Source organism: Harpia harpyja, chromosome Z, assembly GCF_026419915.1.
Source record: "Harpia harpyja isolate bHarHar1 chromosome Z, bHarHar1 primary haplotype, whole genome shotgun sequence".
Lineage (NCBI taxonomy): Eukaryota > Metazoa > Chordata > Aves > Accipitriformes > Accipitridae > Harpia > Harpia harpyja.
Window position 1 is genome coordinate 55260910 of NC_068969.1, and position 25101 is coordinate 55286010.

At 35.6% G+C, this 25101-nt stretch overlaps 1 protein-coding gene across 11 annotated transcripts in view; it reads right to left on the reverse strand.

The window, feature by feature from the left end:
• Positions 1–25101, reverse strand: part of PPIP5K2 (diphosphoinositol pentakisphosphate kinase 2) — a 51580-nt gene continuing 26479 nt past the window's right edge. For 3 of the 11 annotated variants that reach the window (XM_052776388.1, XM_052776390.1, XM_052776389.1), the window contains exons 17-31: positions 23168–23350; positions 21029–21170; positions 19719–19942; positions 18011–18138; positions 17696–17810; positions 16261–16368; positions 16059–16175; positions 15141–15314; positions 12617–12790; positions 11317–11386; positions 9136–9255; positions 8188–8250; positions 4194–4325; positions 2473–2601; positions 1–1821 (exon numbers count right to left, since the gene is read on the reverse strand). In XM_052776388.1, coding sequence (XP_052632348.1) covers positions 1718–1821; positions 2473–2601; positions 4194–4325; positions 8188–8250; positions 9136–9255; positions 11317–11386; positions 12617–12790; positions 15141–15314; positions 16059–16175; positions 16261–16368; positions 17696–17810; positions 18011–18138; positions 19719–19942; positions 21029–21170; positions 23168–23350 — 1983 coding nt within the window. In that variant the 3' untranslated portion in view covers positions 1–1717. Of the gene's footprint in view, positions 1822–2472; positions 2602–4177; positions 4326–6420; positions 6481–7450; positions 7602–8187; positions 8251–9135; positions 9256–11316; positions 11387–12616; positions 12791–15140; positions 15315–16058; positions 16176–16260; positions 16369–17695; positions 17811–18010; positions 18139–19718; positions 19943–21028; positions 21171–23167; positions 23351–25101 lie in introns of those variants that run through there. The other 8 variants (XM_052776398.1, XM_052776392.1, XM_052776393.1 and 5 more) reach the window with 8 other exon arrangements.

A 25101-nucleotide genomic window follows, 5' to 3' on the forward strand; every position in this document is an offset into this window, starting at 1 on the left:
TTGCCAGTGACCTTGTTTTTATTTAGGAGCACATAAAAAAAAGTTATGCCACAGCTTTGGTTGACTGGAATGATACGCATACTTGAATTTTAACAGTATTTTTTTAAAACAGTAAACAAGTGTACATTCAGTTGTGTGCAAGACCAACACTGTCAATAACACAATTATACTACAGAAAATGAAATGTTTTAAATATATAACTGTGAAACCCTTCATATTTTTGGTATTTAACCAGCATTTTTAGAATTAGTCTGCTGAAGCCATTTCATGTGTGATAAACACTGAAAACAGACCCCGTGGCAAAGTGAATGTAATTATAGTTGTACTGGCTCTGGAGACAAGTAAGAGCCCTACTTAAAAATATTACTCAGAAGCTATGTTTTCTGCAACTTAAATGTGAAAGGAATTATCTAACTTGTAGTTTATGAAGTCTGTTATTAATATCAGCCACTTGAACTTACAAAAGTGGACTATATTTTCATACATTTGGGATAATTATAATAATTCAATAATGTTTCATGCCACAGATAAAATCACAAGAACTGCTGAGACTGGATGATTACTCTACATAACCCAATAACTCAAAGTTCCACTGATTTACTAATGCTTCTCACAGCTCTTATAAAATCTTTAATGTTTGTTGGGTTTGTTAGTTGGTTTGTTTTTTCTTTTAATGAGAGTTGCTGTCAAGGACCTAGACTGGAAGGAGAGAGATATGAAAATTCCCAGGCCATGATGAGTCCTGAGTATTTTGCAACAGTAAGCACTGTTGTGGTAGACCATAGTCTCTCTCTACTCTGAAGGGATGATAATAAAGCATAGATGGAATATTTACAACTTTTAGGATAAACTTACTAGCAGACCAGCTGTAACCATTTCTCTTTTTACAAAACCTGTTTTTTAATATCACGTTTTTGTAGAAACATATGGCAAAGCAAATAAAACTGTCTTTTTAGTAAACAAAAGAAGGTTTTGATAAAAACATATAAAACACAGTTTTATCCACTGGGTGATGTACAGGTACCCGTATACAAGCATGTATACTAAACAACAAAAGAGAAGATGTATTTGAATGTTACAGGTCTGATGTAAATACAGGATAAAAATAAGGAGAGTCAAAAGTGACGATACATTAACTCACTCCATCATGCCTAATTATTGCAGCATATATGATATAAAGTAATTCAAATGCAGAAAATATCTGCTTATCTTCAAAACCAGGCAAAAGAGATCTCTTTGGAAATGTAGTTAAATTAAAAAAAAGCTTCTAGCCAAGATGTGTGTTATATTTCAGCCCACAAAAGAAATTCACAGGGAGATTATAAACTCCTGAAAATAGAAGTTTATGTTGACAACAGACAATGCCTTCATTACAGTGACATCAACAGAGTCACTGTAAAACATACCACTGCACTGCCACTTTCTTTTTGTACAGGTTTACAGTAAATATTTGAAGACACTGAAAAGGTTCATGTGCAGCTTTTCCATTAAAGGTGTGCAGTTCATCTAACTGATAAATATATTTCCTGAAATGTTTTAGAAAATGAGAAAAGACATTTGACCTAAATATGTAGCGTGCACACTAGTGAACCATGTATAAACTAAAGATTAAGTGCACTATGAGCTGCAGACATGAATGGCTTTTGAAAGCTCAGTAATTTTGTTGAACACACACTAAAGAATTGTTTAAGTTGTTTCCAGTTTTGTCTGATCAACTTCACTTCTTCTCAGAAAGTGTTTCCCCACTAAGTTCGACATCCAGTGAGACCTCTTCAGGAGATAGCTTAACATTAGATACACAAACAGAAGATCCACGGGTAGCTGTACAGATAAAGAAAAAAAAGTATTAGGTTTTACACTTAAGAAAATCCATGCTAAAAAGCATTAAAAGCAAGAAAAAAAGCAAGTTACCTACCACAGAAAGACACAAAGCTACACTGTATCTAAAGAAACCAGAAATGCAACCTGATTTTGTTCTAGAGGCCTTCTATACAGCACAACCATCCAAAAGCAGTGTAGCTGGCCAACAGTTCAGACTGCGTATACTAATGACTGAATGCATCATCATGTTATTGGCAGCTTTAGTCAGAACCTGGTCACACAGCTCTATGCTAAATGTTCAGAAAACATCTTCGAAATTCTGCCACTTAAATAAGTAAATTTCCTTTGCTTGTCTTACTTGGAGATAGATGGTAATACTGTCACACTTCAAAACAAAATAAAACCCCATGAATTTTCAAGCCATAGAAATTCTTTCAAACACTTCAGAGGATAAGAGAAAGTAACTATTAATGCAGTTTTACTGCTAAAACTATTTGTGCAATGTTACTGAGTTCTCACTGACCTGTGAAATGACCCCACTGACATAGACAGAGAATGTTAAGAAACAGCTGCCCTAAGAAACTATGTAATATACGAGAAAGAATCCTACTGCTGGAAATAATGTAAACAAGATAGCCATAAGTTACTTACATAAGGTTGGTTTCTCTATCGCTAGCCTTTCAGGCAAAGTTTCAAGTGGTGTTGGTTGAATTTTTGCAGGGGTGTATGTATTTAAAGAAATTTTTCTTCCTGGCAGTGGAATCATGTAAGTTGGAGAAGCTGAAATGGGGGGGAGGGGGGAAAAGATACATATCATTAATAATAAAAATACTCTCATCTGAGCAAAACGTAAAAAATAGTAGCCACAGAACTGTGTATCTGTCCAGCAATATAGATGCCACAGTTATACAACCTGTAGCTCAGCTACCGATTTTTTACTCTAGTGTCAAAACTTCAAAGCATGAAAGACAAATCTAAAAATGTTCTTTTTACCTCGGAAAGCAACATGGTAACTTCATGCTGCTAAGGCAGCTAAGCCAAATTTCAGCAACAGCTGCCTTGCCAGAAGACTGGCAAAAGCATTAGTACTACTTCTCATAGGTTATGAAGATCGCACTGCAATAGGCATTTAGTCCAAAACGTCTATGAAAAATACATATGATACATCACTCTCTAGACAACTTCCAAATGTTATAGGAAAGCAGAAGGAGAGCAAAGCACCTATGGCCTCAGTTCTATCAGGTTTAATTTCCAACCACTCCTTTGTAAAAAAGTGACAACCAGACGACCACAGAAGTATGACAGTTTTTAAAAAATATATTTTCATCTTATGTACTCTAAATTCTGAACTGATTTTGAAGAGACACGAATTTCCTAACCAGTATGACAAAGCATTTTAAATAGCTGAGAACTTTAAAATCACTCTAAACCTCCCTGAGTTCTTTTTCAGTAACATCAGTTTTCTTAAATTGCTTATCTTCTTTCTCAGATATAGGAGGCTAACCCTATCAAACTGGCTGCTGATTAAAATCTAAACTGTATAAAACTAAAATAACTTAAAAAAGGGGAAAATCCTGTAACAGAAAAAAGGAAAATTCCTAACAGCTGGGTAACCTTTGTACCAGTACTAGCAAGTAAAAATTTTCTGATCAAAGCATGAGTCTTTAGACATTTTCTCAAGAAGAATGATTTTCAATCACCTGACACATGAATTATAAGCATCCTAGTACGTAGTAAATCTGACCTAACTGAAATAATTTCCAAAGACATAGCAGTAGAATCACAATGGGAAGTGATCTTCCCAGAGACATGCACATGGATAGAACTCAGTTTGCATTTCATTTCAAGAACACTTAAACATTAAACATGCAGCACAAACTACTAAAGAATTAAGTAACTGTAAGGCACTCCACAGGTGAAACCCCAAGTAATATTGAAAGAAACAGGAAATAACAGAGTTTTAAGATGTAAAAGGCTTGTAAAAGGCAACAGTACTCTGCTGAGGTTACTGCCAGTAGAACAGTACAGTATAAAGCTGGAAATACTGCATGCTTACTAAAAAGCATTCCTTGTAATTCAGCTAACAGTGTGGACAGTACAGAGAAGTTCTTAATTTGAGGAAATAAACTAATTACAATTTCATTAAATCCTTGATTTAGTACCCCAGTCAACAGAGACACTACTTCAATGAATTATGAGAGTGTCCATACCGCAAAAGGATACTGCAAAAATTAAAATTATGGTTTATGTACATATTTCACTTTTTTAAAGCAATATTCTTAGAATACTTGTTAGCTGTAAAATACTCAAAAGATTACCTAGACAATATTTAATAATTTAAAATGAACATAATTACAAGCTAAAATCAGTACATGTCTCCTGTAGATTTTCCCTCGATGGAGCAGCAACAGAGGCAAGAAATTCATCCACCTGCTTCAGAGACAAGGAGTTGTGTAGAGTTTCCAAAGGGCAAATAGAAGGCACCATGGAATATAGTTCAAAACCTGAAAGAAAAACAATAAAAAAAAAAGATATTTCCAAACATAAGACAGGATTTAATCTATCGTATGGGCAAGTATTAATGCATGATAAAAAGTACTTATTTTAAATCAGCACATGTAGACATAGTACTTTTGACATCATGGGCACTAGATATTACAGGAGTTGGAACAAGATGTGCCAATTTCCAGGGTGTACTAAACTAAAGGTACCATGTAACATACCATGGGATACAAATCCCACATACACATAAAGTGGTCTTCAAACGTTACAGCTGCACTCTATTCTCAAATCAGTTCATGAAAGATAACTTTCCTCTAAGACAAACTTAGTAAATCAGTTAAAAAAAAAAAAATAGTCAGGAAATGGTAGTATTTCTCCTACTCATTCTCATACCTGGCACAACACTAAATAGATAACTCATTCATGCAAGTAAAATAGGATAGTAGCTATGGCGTCAACTGTTAGCAGACAAGCGCTAAACATGCTAAGACTTCCAAGAAATAAATTTGCAGAATTCATGTTCTACCGTCTTCAGTATTCTGTGAAAACAAACTGTTGCCTTCAATATCAAAGGAAAACCACTGTTAGCACTTTTGTACCTTGAGGTTACATGTTTTAACTTTGTAAGACAGATTTACACCTACCTTTATGCATTTAAAAACAGTACTTAAAAGACTGTAAGTTTCATATATTAGAACAGGTAAGTATAGCAACCCAAAATAAAAAAAAATTATTGGACTTTGCTTTTCTACATTAGTATTGATCACACACCAACCATGCATATCCATATTACTAACATACTAAAAAGCATTTAAACATCTTGGCAAAAAAACCCCAAAACTGTAGTTCTCTACACTGATGCAAGTTTGATAACTCAATGAACAGCTCTTCATCCAATTGCATTTCAGAAGAGGAAAATATGTCCATTAGTGTTTTCAACATATAGCTGTAACATTACAACTTTGCAATTCAGTATTGTAAATTTACATTTGCTACATTTCTTTTAAGATATTTAAATGAAGAAACAATAGTGAATGAAATAATGCTTAGAATTTCAGTTCAAGGTACATTTATTAGAGATAGCATTATGACTGTGAACTGTTCCCTCCCCTAAAATAATAAGCATCAATATTTCTGTGATATCCAGTGTTCCCCATTCACTCCCCACTTAGTGCTTTGCAAAGAGAAGTAACTCAACAAAATTTCAACCCCCAAATGTCTGTATTTATATTTGGATCCACCTTGGCCATACTCAAATTTGAGGGACAGTTGCTTCAAATATACAATCAGCTGAAGTGCACTTATGTCAGCTTCACTTATATTACAAATAAAATGTTGCATTTGATGGAAACTTGGTTTTCATGTAAAGAAACACCACCACATACTTAATTTCTTTCTTCCTATAAAGGCAGTAGCTAAGCTTCAGTGTAAGCACTTTGGCATACATATTAATATCCTAAATAACTATGCATGCATGCAAAGCGCAAACCCTTTCTTTGCGTTACAGTAAAATACAAGATTTATCTCTGCACCCTGACAGAAAAGTCACTATCACTTGAATGAGAATTTATTTTTTTAATTTTGCAAAGAACATAGTGGGACAATGTCAGGTTAACTTTTTAATAGCTATTACCATCATAGTGCAGTGTTACAGAAAACCAGAAAGGAATTTCAAAATACACCTATGCCCTTTAAAAAAAGAAAAGAAAAAAAAGTTTTCTTCTTTCAGGAATTTCCCTTCCATAGCTTTTTGTTCAGTTTTGAGAATTCTGCTATCAGATAGCCATATCCCACCATGTTGTTGTAGTATCTTTGCGTCTAAGGGATATGACTTAAAAGATGCCCTGGAAACCTATCTTCAGTGTTTTATTTAAATATTTTATGATGTCATGAGAAATAAATTTTAATCTTAATGATGAAGCCACCTGACAGTATCCCTTTAAAAAAGCAATTTCCTGTAAACTAACAGCCTTTGAGCTTTGGTTATATTTATTCTTAAAGCACCATCCCCATCAAAAGGCAAGACAATGAAAGGGTTAACGCAGCATCTCAAAAAGCCACCCTGCTGTCTTACATTTAAAAGCTATAGAGACATACCACCGGAGCCTAGAAATTCCACAGAGGAAATGGACCAGCACCTAAACAGGTGTGGGTGTTCTGCACAGAGGCCCAGAAAATAAGGTAAAGCACTGTCAGAAGATACTTGTTTCACCATGTTCCTTGAACTAAAGATGGGGGGGTAGTCTGAAATGAGTTAAGAGGGTGTGATAACAACATAAAAATAAGAAAAAACAGAGTGAAAGGGACAAGGAGAATCAAAATGACAGCCCAGAGGACAAACAAAACATCAATATGTTCTTATGTTAGTAGAGAACCCTTGGAAACCTGCAATATACTTAGGTTTCATAGGAGCTTATACAGCATGCATTAATCTTGTAAAAGATGTGTGGTAAAAGTGCTGTATTAAATGAATCAGAATGATCAATGCATTCATTAAAAGCAATTTAGATCCTTTTTTAAAGAATGTAGTCACAAAAAGATAGTGCTAAATGGAACAGAAAGTAATCATATTACTAGACACTGATACTCCTTACTTTCAGACCTTGTATGTTTTGGAAATACTATTTGGTTAGAGTCTAAAGATAAAAAATGGACTCCTAACTTTCCTATTTGAAATAAGACACCAGAATTGGCCTTTTAGATCAAACACAGTCTTAATGGTACTAATTCAGCCTTCCTATAGCAGTTTCCCTTCAAGAAGCATTGCAGTACAAAAAGTCACTATGGATTCCAAATGCATATAATAAAGGACTACTTGCTTCTCAGCAAAGCCAAACAAAAACTCAGTCTTTTTTTTTAATCCTTGTTTCTAAGCAAATATATTTTGAATCTAACATGAAAATGCTGATGATTTCCACTGCAGTTTCAATAATAGCACCATCACTGTACTCTGCCAGCAGTCATGCACATTTTAAAACTGCAGTTAAGAAATCTGGAAAAACTACATTAAAATCCAGGGGGTGCTGAAAACCAAGTCTAGTTTTCATGAACAGGAGACATTTTGTGCCTATTTAATCACATAGAATGGTAGGCATGAAATATTTTGCTGAAGAAGAGAAAGATGTACCTCTGTCCTGTGTGTTAAACCAGACTTTTTTTGTAACTATGGTAGACTGAAGACAAGTTAACTCTCACTCTTGAAGCTCAAGAGGTCAATGTAAGCAACAGGCAGCTCTCTTGCTGTGATTTTTAGTGCAATATTTAAGTAATTTGCACATCTGATGAACAGAGAAGTATGATAAGGTAAAATAAATTTTTGTTCGATGATACATGTAGCAATTTAGCAGGAACGGAATCAAAGCTTCTGCTTTAGTTTTTTAATTTAGCATCACTTCAGGAAGATGGTAATAAAATCCATGTCAATTCAGTGATTTAATTTAGCATCAGGAGGCTCAGGGAAACAGCTTAGCAGGAGAAAGACAAAGAAGAAGCAGCAGCTATCAAGAAGTGTATGCCCAATAAAGATCAGATTTAATTCTGTTTTTTTCTTGCACCATACAGTCTGATCACACAAGAAACTGGGGAGAATAATTTATTACAGAGATCATGATTAACAGTAGCACTTTGATTTTTTCAAGGATTTTTCTAAGGAATAAATTTTGATACTGTATTTATACTAATGAATGGTAAAGAAGGGACTTAGGATATCTAATGGTCACAAATATATTTGGAGTTGTCCTTGAAGTTAGGAACAACAGACGGCTAGATGATACTGTACAACCCGTATTTGAAATAAAAATAAAAGGGAAGAAGCAAGGAACCTTTTGTTTTCGTTTTTGTTTTTAAAATAAAAGCAAAACGTACCATTGGTTGGGTGTCGAGCAAATGAGATAGAAAACCTTTTAACAGCAGAACCGCGTGTGGTGTCTGAGAAAGAGAAAAACAGGTACCTGAAATTTGTAACAGCTACCAAAAGAGGGACATTTTAAAAAAGGAAAAGAAGAAAGAAAAAAAGAAAAGATGAGAAGGTATTAGAACTGAGTGGCATGCAGAAGGGACCAAGGAAAAGGGCTAAAAACTAAACAGAGGTTAAAAAGAAGAAAATTTGGATTCTTGGTAACTACAAGATGTGTAATGAAGTGTATGAAAACAAGCAGAATGAGCTCGCAATTCTGGCATACAAGCTTATATCAGGTTAGAGTTGAACACTGAGTAGTGAACTGAGAGGAAAACAGCATGAATACTGTTTCACCTTCAGAGTTATAATGGTGTGCTTTGGCACCTTTGCATTCTGAAATCTAGCGAGAGTTTCTTCTCGACCCCAGATTATCTAAAACTGAAAACCTCCTGCTCCTTTGTAATCCAAACCCCACTGAAAAAAGGCCAGGAATCCTAAAATTTTCACTGTCAGTATTTAACTTATTAGTTTATGATTTCTTTCATTCCTTGTATATGCTCCAAGTAATTTATTTCATTTCACAATCAATAAGTAATGATAAAACCCGAAGTTTAAAATGAGAAAAGAATTTCAAAACGAAAATTTTATTTTACTCAGAAAATGCACTTGCTGAAATCTCCTGGCACGCATTACAAGTCTGTGAGCTAGTGTTCAAGACAAAAACAAGAATTAACTATGCTATTAAGTTAAACATAAGCAAGCTACAGGCAATAAAGAAGCAATAGAAACTCACACAATTAATACTAAGGCAAAGGATTCTAGGATTCCATTAAAATCAGTAACCTAGGATTTATCTTTAGAGGTTTAATGTGGCACATGGATTTGTGCGTGCATGTGCGAGAGTGTGCACATACCATCTATGAAGCCAGAAGAAGTCAGCTTTTTACGATGAGTACGAGCATAATCCTGTAGGTTAGGTGCACTTGAAGAACCCCCGAGCACTGAGGTGCTAAACAGGCCCGCACAGTGAGACCCTGATGGGAGTTAGAGAAAATACATACAACAACCAGGTGTTCGTCCATTCACATTGGGGATGCATGCAGCATGCAAGCACATGGCTCTTACCACACAAAAGGCAGCTTTTGGCAGTGCCTTGGACAGGTTCACAATATGCTTGTAATGTCAGAGTGGTACTTGTAGGCTGAAACTATCATAATTTATTGTGCTTCTACTCATGACACAGCACCCTCTGCTATATGTGCAAACAGAGGACTGGCTTTAAAGTGAGTTCTTGTCCTGTTTTCACTTTTGGTAAAGAAAAGTTACCAGTTAGCATCAATGTATACGTAACCAAAACAACAAAACAAAACCAAGATGATGATGATGATGTGAAAGTTGCGTGTTTTAAAAGCTGCAGTTCTGAAACAAATATACACTGGAAAAATACTGCTCATTGCTTTCATCCAAATCAACCTTTGAGATGACAGGCTGCAATGAAGTACTCATGCATTTCCACAGACTTAATATGGAAATATTTCCCTTCTAACCCCAACAAAATGTTAACCAAATTGGAAATACTCTGTTCGTGTTTCAGCTACTATTATTGACAATGTTACAAACTGAAAATACCTAAAAGTTTCATCAAGTCTAGCTTGACTTCCTTTCCTGAGAAGACTTTTGTACATGTCCATGCAAGTGAGAGTACTTTTGTTACAACTCATGAACTCCTGCCACTAGGATGGGAGTTTTAACAAATCACTGAAGGCCACAGACAGAAATATAAAAATAACTTTTGTAATCAACCATAAATGATATTTACAAACAACAATGAACAAAATGGAAAAAAATGTTGCAATTTTTTTCCTTTAGTTTTTGCTACTAGTTGAAAGGAGAAGTGGTTTTTCACTCAGAACTTATCTTTTACATTTTAGATAAGTAGCTGCAGATTTTTTTTGAAAAACAACTATCTATCCAGCAATACTTCCTTTCATTACTTTTAATGACCCAGTGGGAGGAAACATTACCAGCACATGTGACCAATCACAGCCAAAATAAATTGGTGCCTGGTCTGTGGCAAAAGCCTTTCACATCAAATGTAATACCTTAGTCTATGCACAGAAATACATCAACTTCCACAAGCCATATTGTGTCACACATCAGCAAAAGAAAAGTTATTTAACTTTAGCAAGCACACAATAAAAAACATGACTTCAATAAACAGGAGCACCTGATGTATGCATTTTACTAAGGGAAAAATATAATAGGGAGAAAAGTATCACAGAAAGATTAGACATAGAAAAAATACAGCTCTTTACAAAGACAGAAAAAGCTACTTCTAAGTTTATGCATATAGCTTATGCATTTTCCACACTTAATTTTTCCCATGAAAAGACACACAGAAAAAAATGTAATATTGATTTACAGTAGTGCAAGATTTCCTATTTTTGCATTTGAGTCATATGTATGCGTGTTTCAAAGAAGCAACAGAAAAGGACCACTTGAATTAAAAGAATTTGAAACAACTCATTGAATTATTGCATGATTCTTTCTAATGCTGAAAGGAAGAAATTGATTTTAGGAGAGGGAATGTGTGCAAAACCCCTGATATTATCAAGAAACTTGAGGTTTGTTCCCCAACCCCCTCCCCTCAGTAAAACACCTTCAATTCCATCAATTGCCCACAGTAGGAAATGTTAATTTTCGAGAAAAGTGTTTTAACAGTTTCCAGTGCAGGCCATTTCAAACCAAAAGATTCTCGCAAAACCCAAAAACTCAGTCATGAACTACATTATCTTAAAAATCTACTTTATGTTAAAAATAACGCTGTGTACCTGTTGCGAGCAGTACAGAGTCAATGTGAACAGTCTCAAACAATTTGTTCTTTTCAGTTATAATTTATTTAAAAACTTTGCTGCAGAAAAATTGTTCAGTTCATAGGCAGACACTCAGCATATATTATTGATAACAAATACTATTGGGTCCTGTTAACATAAAATCTGTTAACATAAAATGTACAAAGAATGTACAACTGTACAGAACAACAGGCAGATGAAAAGCTGCTAACATCAAAGAAAATTTCAATTGTAGGCACATACCTAGACCACTCTGCTTTTGTTCCAGAATAGTTCTCGGTGTTCGTAAGTTACTATTGCTTTCTGATAAGACCTGGATATAAAAAACAGAAAAATAAGGGAAAGTAGAACAGCAGCATGAAATGTCCATTTAACTTGATACAGCAGCCTGTTTCAGACAGGCAAGTGTTAATAAGCTGTATGATAAGTGTTAGTAAAAGAATGTAAAGGAAACATGAAAGATCATGCAATATCCCCTTCTGAAGGGAGTCCATTACACATATGAGTTCCTTGCAATGGAGTGATGCAAAGCAAGCATTCAGAATGAGAAAGGACACAGACCAAGACCGATATGAGAACAGACATTTGAGACATTTTATTTCATTTTACCAAATGCACTCTCCTAAACTGCGCCTGTATTGAAAAAAGGAGGGGAGGGAAGGAAAGACAGACAAGCTATTGAGGACACCATACAATCACTGATCCATGCACGGGCTCAATCAGCGTAATCTTCAGATGCTCACAGCCTTTACTGATATCAACTTTTCCTATGTAAATAGTTTTAGAATTTTGCACAATAAAAAGAAATTATGAAAATTTTCAAAGAAAAGGATATGGTTAACAGAACACCATCCATTGTCATACATGTAAACAATATCTCAACATACTAAACCATCTTTAGATCTTCACTGGTACTTCAAAAAAATTTATTGTTTCTTTTTTTCCTGCCTTTCCCCCCCAGTATTTAGAAAAATCTTTGAAATATTGTACAAGTCAATGGATGACGTACTGTGTTGGGAGTTTCAGATACCTCCAGATACAGAAGGCAAGAATTATTAGTGCTAGAGTTTTTCCCCTGCAGTAGTTAATACCAGGCCACTGAAAATATGATATATGCAAAACAAGTTTTGAATAGCAAAATGAAGTACCAAATAAATTATTTTAAATGGTATTGGTTGCAATTACTAAAAAAAAGCTTTTCAATTTACCTACCACCAAATTAAGCAAAGTTGTTTTTAAAGTCTTAAAGGACAACTAAACCAAAGCAGAAATCTCTTTCATTAGGCGGTAGACTAAGTCTTTTTTACTGTGGTAACATTTGCAATTCCTATAAAGAAACCAAATTTTTAGGAAAACGTGTAACACATTCAGTGGAAAAACATGCACTTGCTCTTTTTCCCCCCAAACATTCTCGGGAAGTAATTTTAAGAAGTGGAAGAATTTGCTTCACACATAATCCATAACAAGGGATTAGATGTCCTTAAAGACAGTTGGTTGTTGCTTGGAATGCATAATAATGTTTAATGAAGTAAAGTTTAAAAACCTGTTGCCATGAGCCAAAAATACTGGATGTGAAAGCCAATGATTTAGGGGAGACAGGGGAAGAAGTGATTTGTTCCCCTGATCTGCGTCTTCGACGCCCAGTACCCACACCACTGGTGTAATGCAGCCAGGTACCAATACACTCTGGGCTAGACACACTCAGGGGGCTCTCTTCCTGGAAGTGAGAAAGGGGGCAAAAAACAGCAAAGCATGCAAAGTTAGATTCAACAGAGCCAAATGAACAGAAAAGAAAAAAAACCAATCTGTTTGCACCCTTTTATATACTGCTTTTAAAACTATCAAACAGCAAACAGGAAAGAGTAATATTACAATATTAGGAAGTTATCAGTTCCACTTTTATCTTTTCATCCAATTATATCTTTTAAGACAACTCTTTGATCACATTTCTGGTAGACTAATTATTAGATATGAGAGAAAAGTAATCGTTATCAATAATTGATGCATAACTCTAAGAATTTCCCGCACATTGGAAACAGAATATGTTATCCTTGACATACTGTTTAATAGTTTTCCCCCTCTAAGTACATTAAACTTTCCTATTTATTACTTAATAGTTTTCTAGTCTATAACCTTATCTAAAAGATTCTCATTTTTAGAATTGCCTTTGAGACTTTACAGCTGACTCACTGGTAGTAGCACCAACCTGACTGGTAGTAGTTTTCCAACCTTAAAAAAGCCCTAATAGTTATCTAATGCTGGACACCTATCAAGACTTCAAGGGAGGACATTGTCAGGCTAAGAGTCCCCCATGCCCTACATCATTATGTATCATTAGCAATCAACATTTTTAGCTATATAGAATTTGATTTCCAATGCCGATGAGCCATACTTTCTTGTTTTATTGTTAGAACTCTGCTTTTTTTTTTTTTTCAAGACTCAATCACAGTTGTGATCCTTATGTAAATATTGCTGACTATACCCCAGATTAAAATTTCAATATAATCTCACACCTGACAGTGTCCTTACAAATTAACGGACATAGGTGAAGAGAGAATTGCCTTACAGGAGGAAAAAAAAAAAAAAAAAAAATGTTCAAGGCAGCTGCAGTTTAAGTTGCAATGACTTTTTTTAAACATTTCAAAATACCATTTGGTTTAAATATTCCAAATACTGGTTTTGCAGATTTCAGTAGGCCAGATGAAACTTCCATTTTTACTTTTTCAAAAAAAGTTTCACAGTGTATGTTTTCTTTAAATTGGCTATTTTCTTCCAGCAAATAAACAGGCACTGAATGCTGAAACAATTCCATCTGAACATATGTTATCTGCACAGTCAAAACTTAGCAATTTATGTTATTGATACCTTTTGAAAGTAACTTCTACATAATTTATGAAAATGGTTAAAAGTTTGAAGTAATAGACTATTAAGTTATTTGTATTTGAACTCATAACTAGGAGGGGAGTTTGCATGATCATAGTGAAATCAGCTTTTAAAAATGCAAAATATTGATGTTGTGAGCATTTGTTTATGATAAAATTTGGAAATAGAATATATAAAACATTCACATTTATTATCTCTGTTAATTTATGGTAGTCATGTGAAGTTATACAGATACCCTTACAGAAGGGACCATGCATCTTTTTCTCTCCACACTACCAATAAACAAGTTACTTGCAAATCTGTAATACTTTCATTGCATACAAACAGCCCATTCCCAACACAAACATGAAAGGAAAAGCTTTTAGTATGAATCTTCATTTCTGATGGTTTTAAGCAACTGAAAATGAGGCAATAAGAAGCTGTTAGTCTGCTTCTAGCGTTAATATCACAGAAGTGCCTCTATGCACCCTCTGAAGCTTTGCCTCTCAACCGTACGAATGGTATCAGTGATACTGCCGTGCATCACCCCACCTCTGTGACATTAAAGCCATACCTGTGAAGCACACTTAGATGTCATGGCCTTCAACACAGGAGACTAGACTGTTCAAGATGTTATCTGAAGAATTCATGAAACACAAACCCCACCCACTTAGAAAAAGAAAGCTTCCGGTTTATTCTCTTACCTTCAAATGCTTGACAAGTGGAGTCACTTTCACCCCACGTGAAAGCAAATACAGCAGAAGACATGTCTCTCACTTCCTGTACCTCCCCTACCACCCCCAATCCCTCCGTTCCCTCTTAGCGTGATGACCCTGAAGTTTTGCTTAATTCCCAATAGCAGCTGTCTTGTAAGGATGAATACAAAAGCAATGTATGTTAGTTTGAAGATTTAAGTTTAGACTGAAAAAGTCTTCATTTTCAAATATCGGCTTTTCTAAAATGGCTTAAAAAGATAAAAGGAAATAAGACTTATTGTAAAATAATAATTCATTTAAAAAAAAAATTCCTTCAGACAAATTACTGCCATGAAGTACTTCCCATAGAGTAAGAGCAACCCTTTTGTGAGGCATAACATCATACTGGTTCTGTGTAATCAAAAGCAGAATTACATTTGGTTTTGTTTTGTTAAAAGTAAGCAAAAGTTAATTTCTGTGAAAGACATTATCTGGAACATAAATACTTACTTCAACAGAACCAATCTTCCTGGATCTTGGAAGGGGTGACTTTCTGTGTATGTGAATTGGGTCTGATACCATTGGCTTGAACATCACTACTGACCGGTCTGCTTCATCTCTTTTAGGAGCATGTGCCTCCTCATCACTATCATTTCTATGAGAGGTTTTCTTCGAGCCTTCATTCTACAAATGATACATAATTCATTTTCAATTTAGCTGCACACCTTGCAACATGTAGACAGAAGTGGCTGTTAAATAAATCTCCTGTGTAAACATAAAGCCAGATGATTCTAAAAATACAAGATGTAAATCACATATTATTGAACAAATAACTTTAATAACCTATGTATTTGCTCCTAACCAGCCACTGCATATGATAGTGTGGTCCTAATTAACCACACTGTTCATCCAACATATCTTACTCCAATTTTCTGTTGACATAGTAATAAAATCCTGGCCCCACAAGCCAACAGAAGAATTCCAGCCAAGCTTTGATTTCATTTATTTCTCAAAAAGCAGGTGGTAACTCCACAGACCTGCCCATACATCTTTGAAAATATCAATCCTTCCTCAACGATCTGTATTCATAACATGCCAAACTACCTTACTTAAATGTTTCTTTCAGTTGCAAGAATATCACTGATGTGACACTGATGTTGATATCACTTTTCTTACACTGAGTATTTCATATTTCTAGCAAAAATTCTGGCAAAGCCATTAGAAGGTCCAAATTATCTGTGCCCATTACCTTAGTGTCCATGAAAAATGGAATAATACATTGGGACTGTCTATATTTTACTAGACAGTTTTCTACCAAAATAAAAATCACATTTGTATTTTTTACCTAACAATTGCCCAGTGTTTATTTTAGGTATGTCCGCATCCAGGAAAACGAACTTTTGCTTTAAAGAAAGGCATAATTATTACCTCTCTGGAGGCAGGTCTGTATCCATACCCAGCTGGTAAATTTTTATCTTCCTCACAACCTTTGGCTCCTGGACTAAAGTGCAGCTCTACATGAAAACGTTCTTCTGAAGAAAGTTCCTGAATGAAATGATTAAATAGGTTTACACTTTAGTACATAGCTTAGTACTACTCGTTTCTGAAGATACTTATCCATTTTAAATACCTTGTTCGGATCCTCGTAAAGCATGATAACAATCTGTGTCATGTAATTGAGTTCATTGACAACATTTAAATAATCCATAGCTCGTTTCCATTGTTCATCTTTTGATTCCTTATGAAGGGGAAAAAAAAATATCAACAAATAAACCCCAACAATTTTCTTTAAAAAGACTGATGATTTCCCTTTTTCCCCATTTACATGGATTTTACATTCACAGCAGAAGTACAAAGCTTTTCACAGCTAAGGAAAAAACAGATACAACCAGAAAAAAAAGTGACTTAAAATTACTCATGGAATGAAACATGGATATCAGAATTTTTCATATTTTATTTCAGTGTATCTTTCATGTTCTTTTGCCTATGACGATATATGTCTTGTAGACAGAGACACCGTTTTAAACTCTCCTTATGGGAATTGTTAATTTTGCAATAAACTAGTTTCAACTAGTATATTGTGGAAAATGTTTCTAGATACCGCTCTACCAGTCAAACACACAGAGGAAGTGAAGGCTTCTAGTATATAGAAGAAATACAACCATTACATCCCAAACTATTTAAAATGAATATTCACCTTTTTTCATGCTCTAGAAAAAATAAATTTAGTAATGCACCTTAAAGGAAATGTAAAAGTTTATCAGCCTAAAACTAGGACTGTGTCTGCTGCAGCATGTCACAAAGGTCTAGGATTAAAAATGCTTTTGCCATTAATGAATTTAGTTATCTATTACCAGAAGCAAGTATGTCAAAACAACCATTTCAAAAGTTAGTATATTAATCAAGCTCTGCCTCAGAAGCAGCCATGTAGGCTTTGTGGTGCTGGATTTATCCTCTCCAAGAGCTCAGTTAGGTCATTTCTGAATCTGGAGGCCTTGCTTTTTTTAGTCCTTGGTTTCAAAACCAATCAGATGGAGAATAATGCACCACTTTCAAGGTATTCTACAACAATATAGGAAAGTAAGACAATCCACTGAACAGGAGAAACTTGGCATTACATGAGCATTCTTGTAGTCAGGTAGGGAGGTCTTGACAATATGCCAATGGTCAAAAATAATAAGCCAGTCCAAAAGTGAATTCAAGAGAACCCTTAATGATGACTTGAAGGAAAAGGAGTTGAAAGAATTATAGCTTACAACATAAGAGAAAAAAATGGATTATCTGCCCTTTTCAAATCTCTTTGAGACCATAACATATACAGCTGAACACACCAATGGAATTCAGCATTACTTTAAAGGGCTTTCTGATTTCTACCAGTGTGCATACCAGCAATTTGAAATATGTCTCTGCATATATAATAGGAAATCAAATGTTTGAAAAAGTGTGATAAATTTCAAAGCCACCTAAGAAAATTAAGCTTTCAATTGACACAATTTTAGTACAATTGAGTCCTTTTGGTTCCTCTCAAAATATCAGAGCTTTATCAGAAAAAGTGTTCAACTTACATCACATAAGGCACCATAACGAAGGGTGGATAACAGGGAGTGGACATGACTCTCGCTGGTGAAATACAGCCGTGTACGAACATGGCGTTCAGGGGACATAACACCCCTGGAGTAACTTGAAAGAAAAAAACCCCCAAACTTATTAGACCATAATGAGATGTGTTCCTATTTTAGAAATAGCTGTCAACAAATAAATAATTCATACTTTTAAAATTACTATGAGCTAGTAAGACATTTCAAATATGAAAGCTATGGAATATCTCCATTAAGTCTTACAGAAATTAATGTGACCATGTAAAAAAGTAAAAGACTTACAGAGGGTGAAGCTTATTTACAGTATCATCATCTTGAGTCCTCTGAAGGTCAGAACGGATTTTTCTAACTAGAGGAGTGCAGTAACCTTTGGCAATCTCTAGTTTCTCAGCCTTAGAAATACCATATTCCTGTGTAAGAAGAAACTGACTTTTAAGTTAAAGATTAAAATGCCTTCTAATTCAAAGCTTGTATATTAAAGCCAATTAATCATCTGTTAGTTTGCTCTGGCTGCAAATTGTTTTAACATCTTTATTACATTTGATTACTGGCGTCCCTTCAAGGAACAAGTGGTTTGCCTTTTTGCTGTTTGATTTGACACAAACAGTTTTTCATTCACTAGTTAAACCACAAAAGTGGATTCACCTTCGGGTACAATGAAGCTCTTTTTCTTAAGCAAAACATCTAGGGAATTATTCCTCCTCCTGCCCCCACTGCAGTCTCCAGATTTAGACATCTATGATGCATTTCATCTCACCTGATTTCAAGTAACTTTTTTTTTTTTTTAAATAATCAAAAAAGAGACATAGGCATATTATCTATTTAATATGTCTATCTTAGTTTGGGGTAAACCACCCCACAGAAAGATCTCCTATTCACCTCAAATAATACTGAAAATAGTAGTTAAATACAACTGGAAAATATTATATCTGTTACAGTATCTACAATATTTTAAAATCTTCTCTTCCAGAAGCTTCATTTTCTGTTCTACACACGATATGAAAGTGCTCTCATAATTTTGATGGATATTCTTGCTACCCTAGAGAGCAACATAAGCACTTTTCCTTTGCATTATGTACACTTATCAAGTTTTCTTTGTTCTTCTTCCTTCAGTATGTGTTCTCATTTTTACCTATTCTTCTCTAACACTCTATTCAAAATTTAAGCTTAACAGGCCCATATAACACAACACATACTTGCATCATTGGTCTTTTTGTCCTCCGTGCCGTCAGGCAGTTTGAGAGATGGGGAAAGGAAGAAGATCCCTCACTTGCTGCATATAATATGGGTAATACCACTCTTACAACAGTGCTCTAACTGCAGGGACACTTGGGGAAAGCTTTAGTCTGCTCTGTCTTGTTATCACAAAACAATTCAATGTCCTGCAGTCTACAACATTTTAGAGCTAACCTGAGTTTAACAGCCTGTAGTATGTGGAAGTTTAACTTGTCTGTTTCTGGCCTGAAATTCCATGATACTTAATGTGCACACTTTCATCAGGGAGTGTCAGCATTTTGAAGCAGCAGAAAGGTCTTTTAAAATTTAAAATGCTTAAGACAAGTGAAAATAGATAGAGTAGGATTAACTGTAATTTGCAAAGAGCCTGAAAATGAAGTTTCTAAAAGCAGGAAGAATGAAATTAAATGCAGTTTCAGAATGCACAGTTGTTCACAGGGGCTCTACTTAATTCTATGAAGAATGGCTGAGATTAACCACTTTATTTTAATACACTGCAGTAAAGGAAGCAAACATGTTCACATCTTAATTTGCTAGAAAAATTCATTCTGAACACAGCTTAGTGAATTATGAATCAAATTTTTCTTACAAAAAATAATCAGCTTGCTACCAGAAAATAAGAGATAATGTTAAAGGCTTCTACTACTGCAAAATACAGGAACCTTCAATAGAAAAAGCAGAGTAGATGTTTTCACAAAATTTGAAAAAGCATTTACTCTACAACTTATTCTATTTAATAACTGAAATTGCTTACCTGAGGGATCACAATGTCAGCTAAAGCCTTTGAAAGCCTGTATAATTCCATTGTGTTTTCTAATTTTAAGGAGCCATTGTGCTGCACGTCATATTTTATACAGTCATAAATATCGGGAATTTTGCTAATATCATATCTTCCATTTTTTGTTTTAAAGTCTTTTTCCAGCTTGGCCCACCTGCGCAGCATCAGTTCTAGTGTTTCACTGTGGTACAGCTGAATATCTGGATAGACACATATAAGTAATCAAGACCACCCAAGTAACAAAAGGGAAATTTTAATTACATGGTAGTAACAGTTGAATGCAGAGAGATAAAAGGGATCAAATAAGTTAACTTATTACTTCTAAGAAGAGGGAACAGACGTACACATATGGTTAATTTTAGTGCTGAAAGCATGACAGCTACATAGCTACATCCAGATAGTAGAAAGCTTCGCTGCAGAAACGCACTACTGACCCTTTAAGCAAAGCTACAGCAAAGAATAGAGTGTCCTACAGCACAGATCATACATAAAAAAAAGCAACAAAAAAAAAGCTGGGAGAAAATTCTAGAAGGGATGAAGTGGAGCATGACAACATCTCTGTTTTAGAACAGACCACACATCCCATTTGTCTCTCTCTCCTGCGTGTGTCAATAGCAAAAGCCAAGAGCCTGGTAGAAAGGATGGATTATCCCCATCCCAGGACAGGAGATTAGACCAAATAGACAAAACCCACTGATATTATGTACAGGTGACACTTCTACTGCTAAACCTCAGAACAGAAGCTGTTTGCAAACTGCACACTGCAGAGAACACTGACAGCAAGTATTCCAGTATTTAGCTAGTACCAAAAAAGCACTGTGGTCACCTCCAGCTCTAGTTTTCCTGTGTCACTGGTTCACCACCATTAATAATGAGCATCATTCTATGCAATACTACTACACATCATACAGCAAGAAACAGATATTCAGCAAAGATACTTAAATATGAAAATGTACCTATGTAACTTAGCATTAGTACCATCTGCTTTTCCTACTACTTTTATGGACTACTGAGTTTCAAATAATTAAGACAAGAATTTCTGCAAACATTTGAGGACTAGCCTGAACTTCTGAACACCACTAAGAGCCCTTATCTGCAATACGACCACATGTTCTTCCTGCTTTTTACTGTAAAATTATGCATATGGAATCAGACTGTGAAAATCCCTAACCCGTTGTCTATTAAAGTTCTGCTAAAAGCGAGTTTAATGAAGAAAAGTTAAGTTACAATTTTCTCTCAGATGTAAACAAGAGAAACTAAATACAACTACAAAAATGTTTAAGTACCTGCAGACTTCGGATCTTCCATTCTTTGCCTGATCTGCGAAGTCAAGCTCTGGATCAAGGAATAGACCTTGTCACATGTCTTTACAGGATTTTTAATAACCTGCATTGATTTTATCAATGAGATGCTTCCAGATGGAGTAAGCTGCAATTTAAAATAAACACAGAATTATCTAAACAAGCTGACCAGATTTGAAAGAACTAAGAGATAAGATGGAACGTCTGAAAGATTCCAAGTATTGGAAAAAAGCATTCAAGCAGGTTGCTATAATTTTTGAAACCATTTCTCAATTATCTACTCCTTTTGAGGCACTAAGAATATATATTAAAAGGTAGTAAGATTTACGAGAGATTCAAAGGTGACAAGAAATTCATAGAGCAACTAATTCTATCCAGTAAACGTGAGCAGTTTCAGGCGTTCCTCAAATTTGTTCCAAGACAGGAAAATTGGAAAGACATTTAAAACTTTGTACAAACTTAGCAACTTTCCATAACCTCCTTTCAAGTAACTATTGTATTCAAAAGCTTAAAAAAATTATATAAGAAATGTTATTGTTAGGCTACATGCCTTATAAAATACTTTTTGTTCTACAAAGTACCCTCCTTAGCATAACTGGAAAGAACCACCAGATTTGCAATAGTAACTGATACCTGAAAAAAAGTTTGTCTCTTCCTGTTTTAGGTTTCTGTCTCTATAGGACTGCAGCACACAAACACAAACAAAAAGAAATCTTTTAAATGCACATATATCAAGAACACACAAGATGTCCTTCAGAGTGACTTAATTATAGAAATTGCAGGAGCTACAAATTATCACCATAAGGTTGAGTGTCACTAAAACAATACAGTCAAAATCCATGTATGTGAGGCTTAGCTTCACAATTTTTTCAGAAAAGTCTGTGTAATCCAAAGTAAGCAAACAATAGTATTAAACAATAGTTTATATACATAACACATACATATTTGCACTTTCCCCAGTTTCCTCAAATGCATACGATAATTTGGATATGGAAAACTTCTGCCGTCTACGTAATAGTAAGCAGTTCCTACCTATTATGACCAAGTAAATCAATAGGAAACGTGTTCTGGCACAGAAAAAAACCCCATGTTGTTTTCCCAAATTGCAAGTAAGTTAAGAAAACAAACAAACAAACAAAAAAATCCCCCCAAAGTAATTATCACTTCATAATCCCAAAGGTTAGTTACTTTCAGTGACTGTCTTAGAAGAGTATGCTCTCTCAGTTCCAGCCACATTTCAAATCCCATTATATCTATACAGCAAAAAGAAGGGGGAAAATAAATAAACCCCTGAGACGTTGTATCCTCTCACTTTTTCCAAGTACTGCTGAATCCACTGCTGGCAGTGGTTTGGATGACACTTTTAATCTATATTTTTAAACAAATCCACATAGATCCATACACGCAGGTTAGTAAAATTATTTTTCAATAATTTGCTCTCAATACCTTTTAGAACACAGCAGTTTAAGCTTAAACCTCATTTGAGGACTTGTATTTAGTTGTTTTACCAGAAAGAGTAAAGGCAATTGAAAGAGAAAGAAGTTTCTTAACAATAACAAACATTACTTATATTTAAAACCAGGAACAATCATGTGTGTTCTGTACTAAGTCAGCATAAACTATATTAATATGCATTACTTTAACATTTTAATGAGATTTCCTTTCACTGATTAGAAAGTATTCTACTGGTTTTCAGCATCTTAGTATTCTTTGAATTAAAAAAAAGGCCTTTTAGTGGATCAAATATTGAAACAACTGCAGTAGGCAGGCAATACATTTTGTAATACCACACACTGGCAAAGTAAAGATTACAGGAAGTGTAAAGAAAATAGTTTCATTTCTTGAATAGTTAAAATATTTTTAATGGAACATTGAAAAAGATTTATGAATGAGGTCCCTATTTACTCCTATTTCAAAGTTTGTAGGTATTCTGATTACTCAAATTGCAAGACAGCTCAAAGTATCTAATATCGCAATTGGTACAGCTTCCTTTGTAGTTCAAACTATTTGTAAGCACACAAGTAATTTTTCAAAATAGATACATAAAATCACTGCTCGTTACTTTTACACAAGAATTTGAATGGCTATTTATTTCATTTTATAGGAAACTAATCATATGCTAACCTTATCATAGTCATCAGCAGTAAATTCTCTGTCTCTCTGGAGAATTTCATGGAGTCTTGCTTTAACACGATGCTGACAGCTGCTTAAAGAATCACTGTCGCTGTCCAACAGACCATTCATATTAGCACTTTTTACCATCTGGACAAGAATAGGAGTCAGCTCTCCCTCTAAGGCCAGTAGTCCCTGAAGCGAATAATACAATTAATCAGGCAAACACATAAAGATGAGAATATAGTATCTTAAAAAAACCACCCCAAACACTAATTTAAATTCAAGATTGTATCACTTGCCTATGGGTTAGATAAATAGGGACTTGGCAGACAATGCAGATACTTGCATAGAAATGGCCCCTAAAACACTGCCTTGGTGGGCAGGGTTGCTATAGTTGGTGCAACAGTGATGGTGACAGGTCATAAAGCATGGTCCCCAACACCAGCTGAAGTGACCCTAGTATCTCAGTGGTGCCAACATTGCTCCTGGCAGGCCATAGCTGTTCAGGTCTTGGGTTGCAGGGAGGGCATGGTGCCTTCTCCCTGAGGCTGGGAGCAACAGCAGCCTGACTTATGGGGGACATGCTCTGCTCAAGGCATTGAGTCACCAGATAGTAGCGATGGGAAGAGTTAGCACACTGAATAGCATCTGGGAGGACAAATGGGAGATAGACAGGGTCTTTGCAGAGACCCTACAAAGGCAAAAGCCCAAACCCTCTGTGGCACAGAAGGACAATCAAAGGCTACAGTTGAACAAGAGGTGAATGGAGACTCCTAAAATGGAGAAGGCTGGAAACTTTTGTGATTTTTCTGGCAACAGAAGGGGTCTAGGATAAGGAAGGAAATGGGGTGGTGTCTCCTCAAGCCTGCTGACCAAGGAGAAAGCAGGACAAATGGCTGAAATACTTCTGCCCCAACACATGCAGCATGGAAACAAACAGGAGAAATAAGAAGTCTGAACACTTGCAGAGCTTGAACTTTATTCAGATTACACAGATGTGCTGGAATAGTTCACACGAATGGAGTTTTCCTATAGCCAGATACCGGGCCTTTTGGAAGCCAGGAAGGCAAAGAGGCAGAGTTGAGCTCTATATAAAGGAGTAGCTTGAACACCAGGACCTTTGCTTTCAAACCAGTGACAAGCAAGTTGAGATCTTATTTGTAAGGATCAGAGGACAAATAAGCACAGGGCAGCATCATGGTGGGCCTCTGCTACAGACCACCCAACTTAAAAGGGGAAACAGATGAAGCCTTCTTAACACAACTGGGGAAAGCCTCCTGATTGCAGGCCCTGTTTTCCATGGGTGCCCTTAGCCCTGGGTACCTCATGCACAGGCAATATTGCAGGGGACAAGCAATCCAGTTATCTGGAAAACACCCAGGACAATTCTTTGACACAGGTTACTGATGAACTATTGAGCAGAGACATTCTTCTGGACCTGTTACTCAGAAGTGTCAGGAATGTGGAGGTCAATGGCAGCCTTGATAATTGAAACCTGATATTATGACAGATCCTTGTAGAAGTGAACAAGACAAATAATTGCATTAGAGCCCTGGACTTCAAATGAGCAGACTTTAGCTTGTTCATGGAATCCTATGGAGGAGTGTCCTGAAGAACAAAGGTGTCCAGGACAGCTGGATGATCTCCAGAGACAACCTCCTCAAAGCAAAAGAGCAGGCCACTCTGACATATGGAAAATCATGCAGAAGGTCAGCATGGACGAAAAAGGAACATACAGAAGGTGAAAGCAGGGAAGGGCTGCTTGGGAGGAACAGAGACGCAACCTGAACATGATGGATAGAATTAAAAACCTGGAGAGGCTGTGGAGTCTCCATTCCTGGAGATACTCAGAACTTGGATGGACATGATTCTGAGCAACCTCATCCAAACTGGCTCTGTGCTGTGTGGAGTTGGACTACATGACCTACAGAGGCCCCATGAAA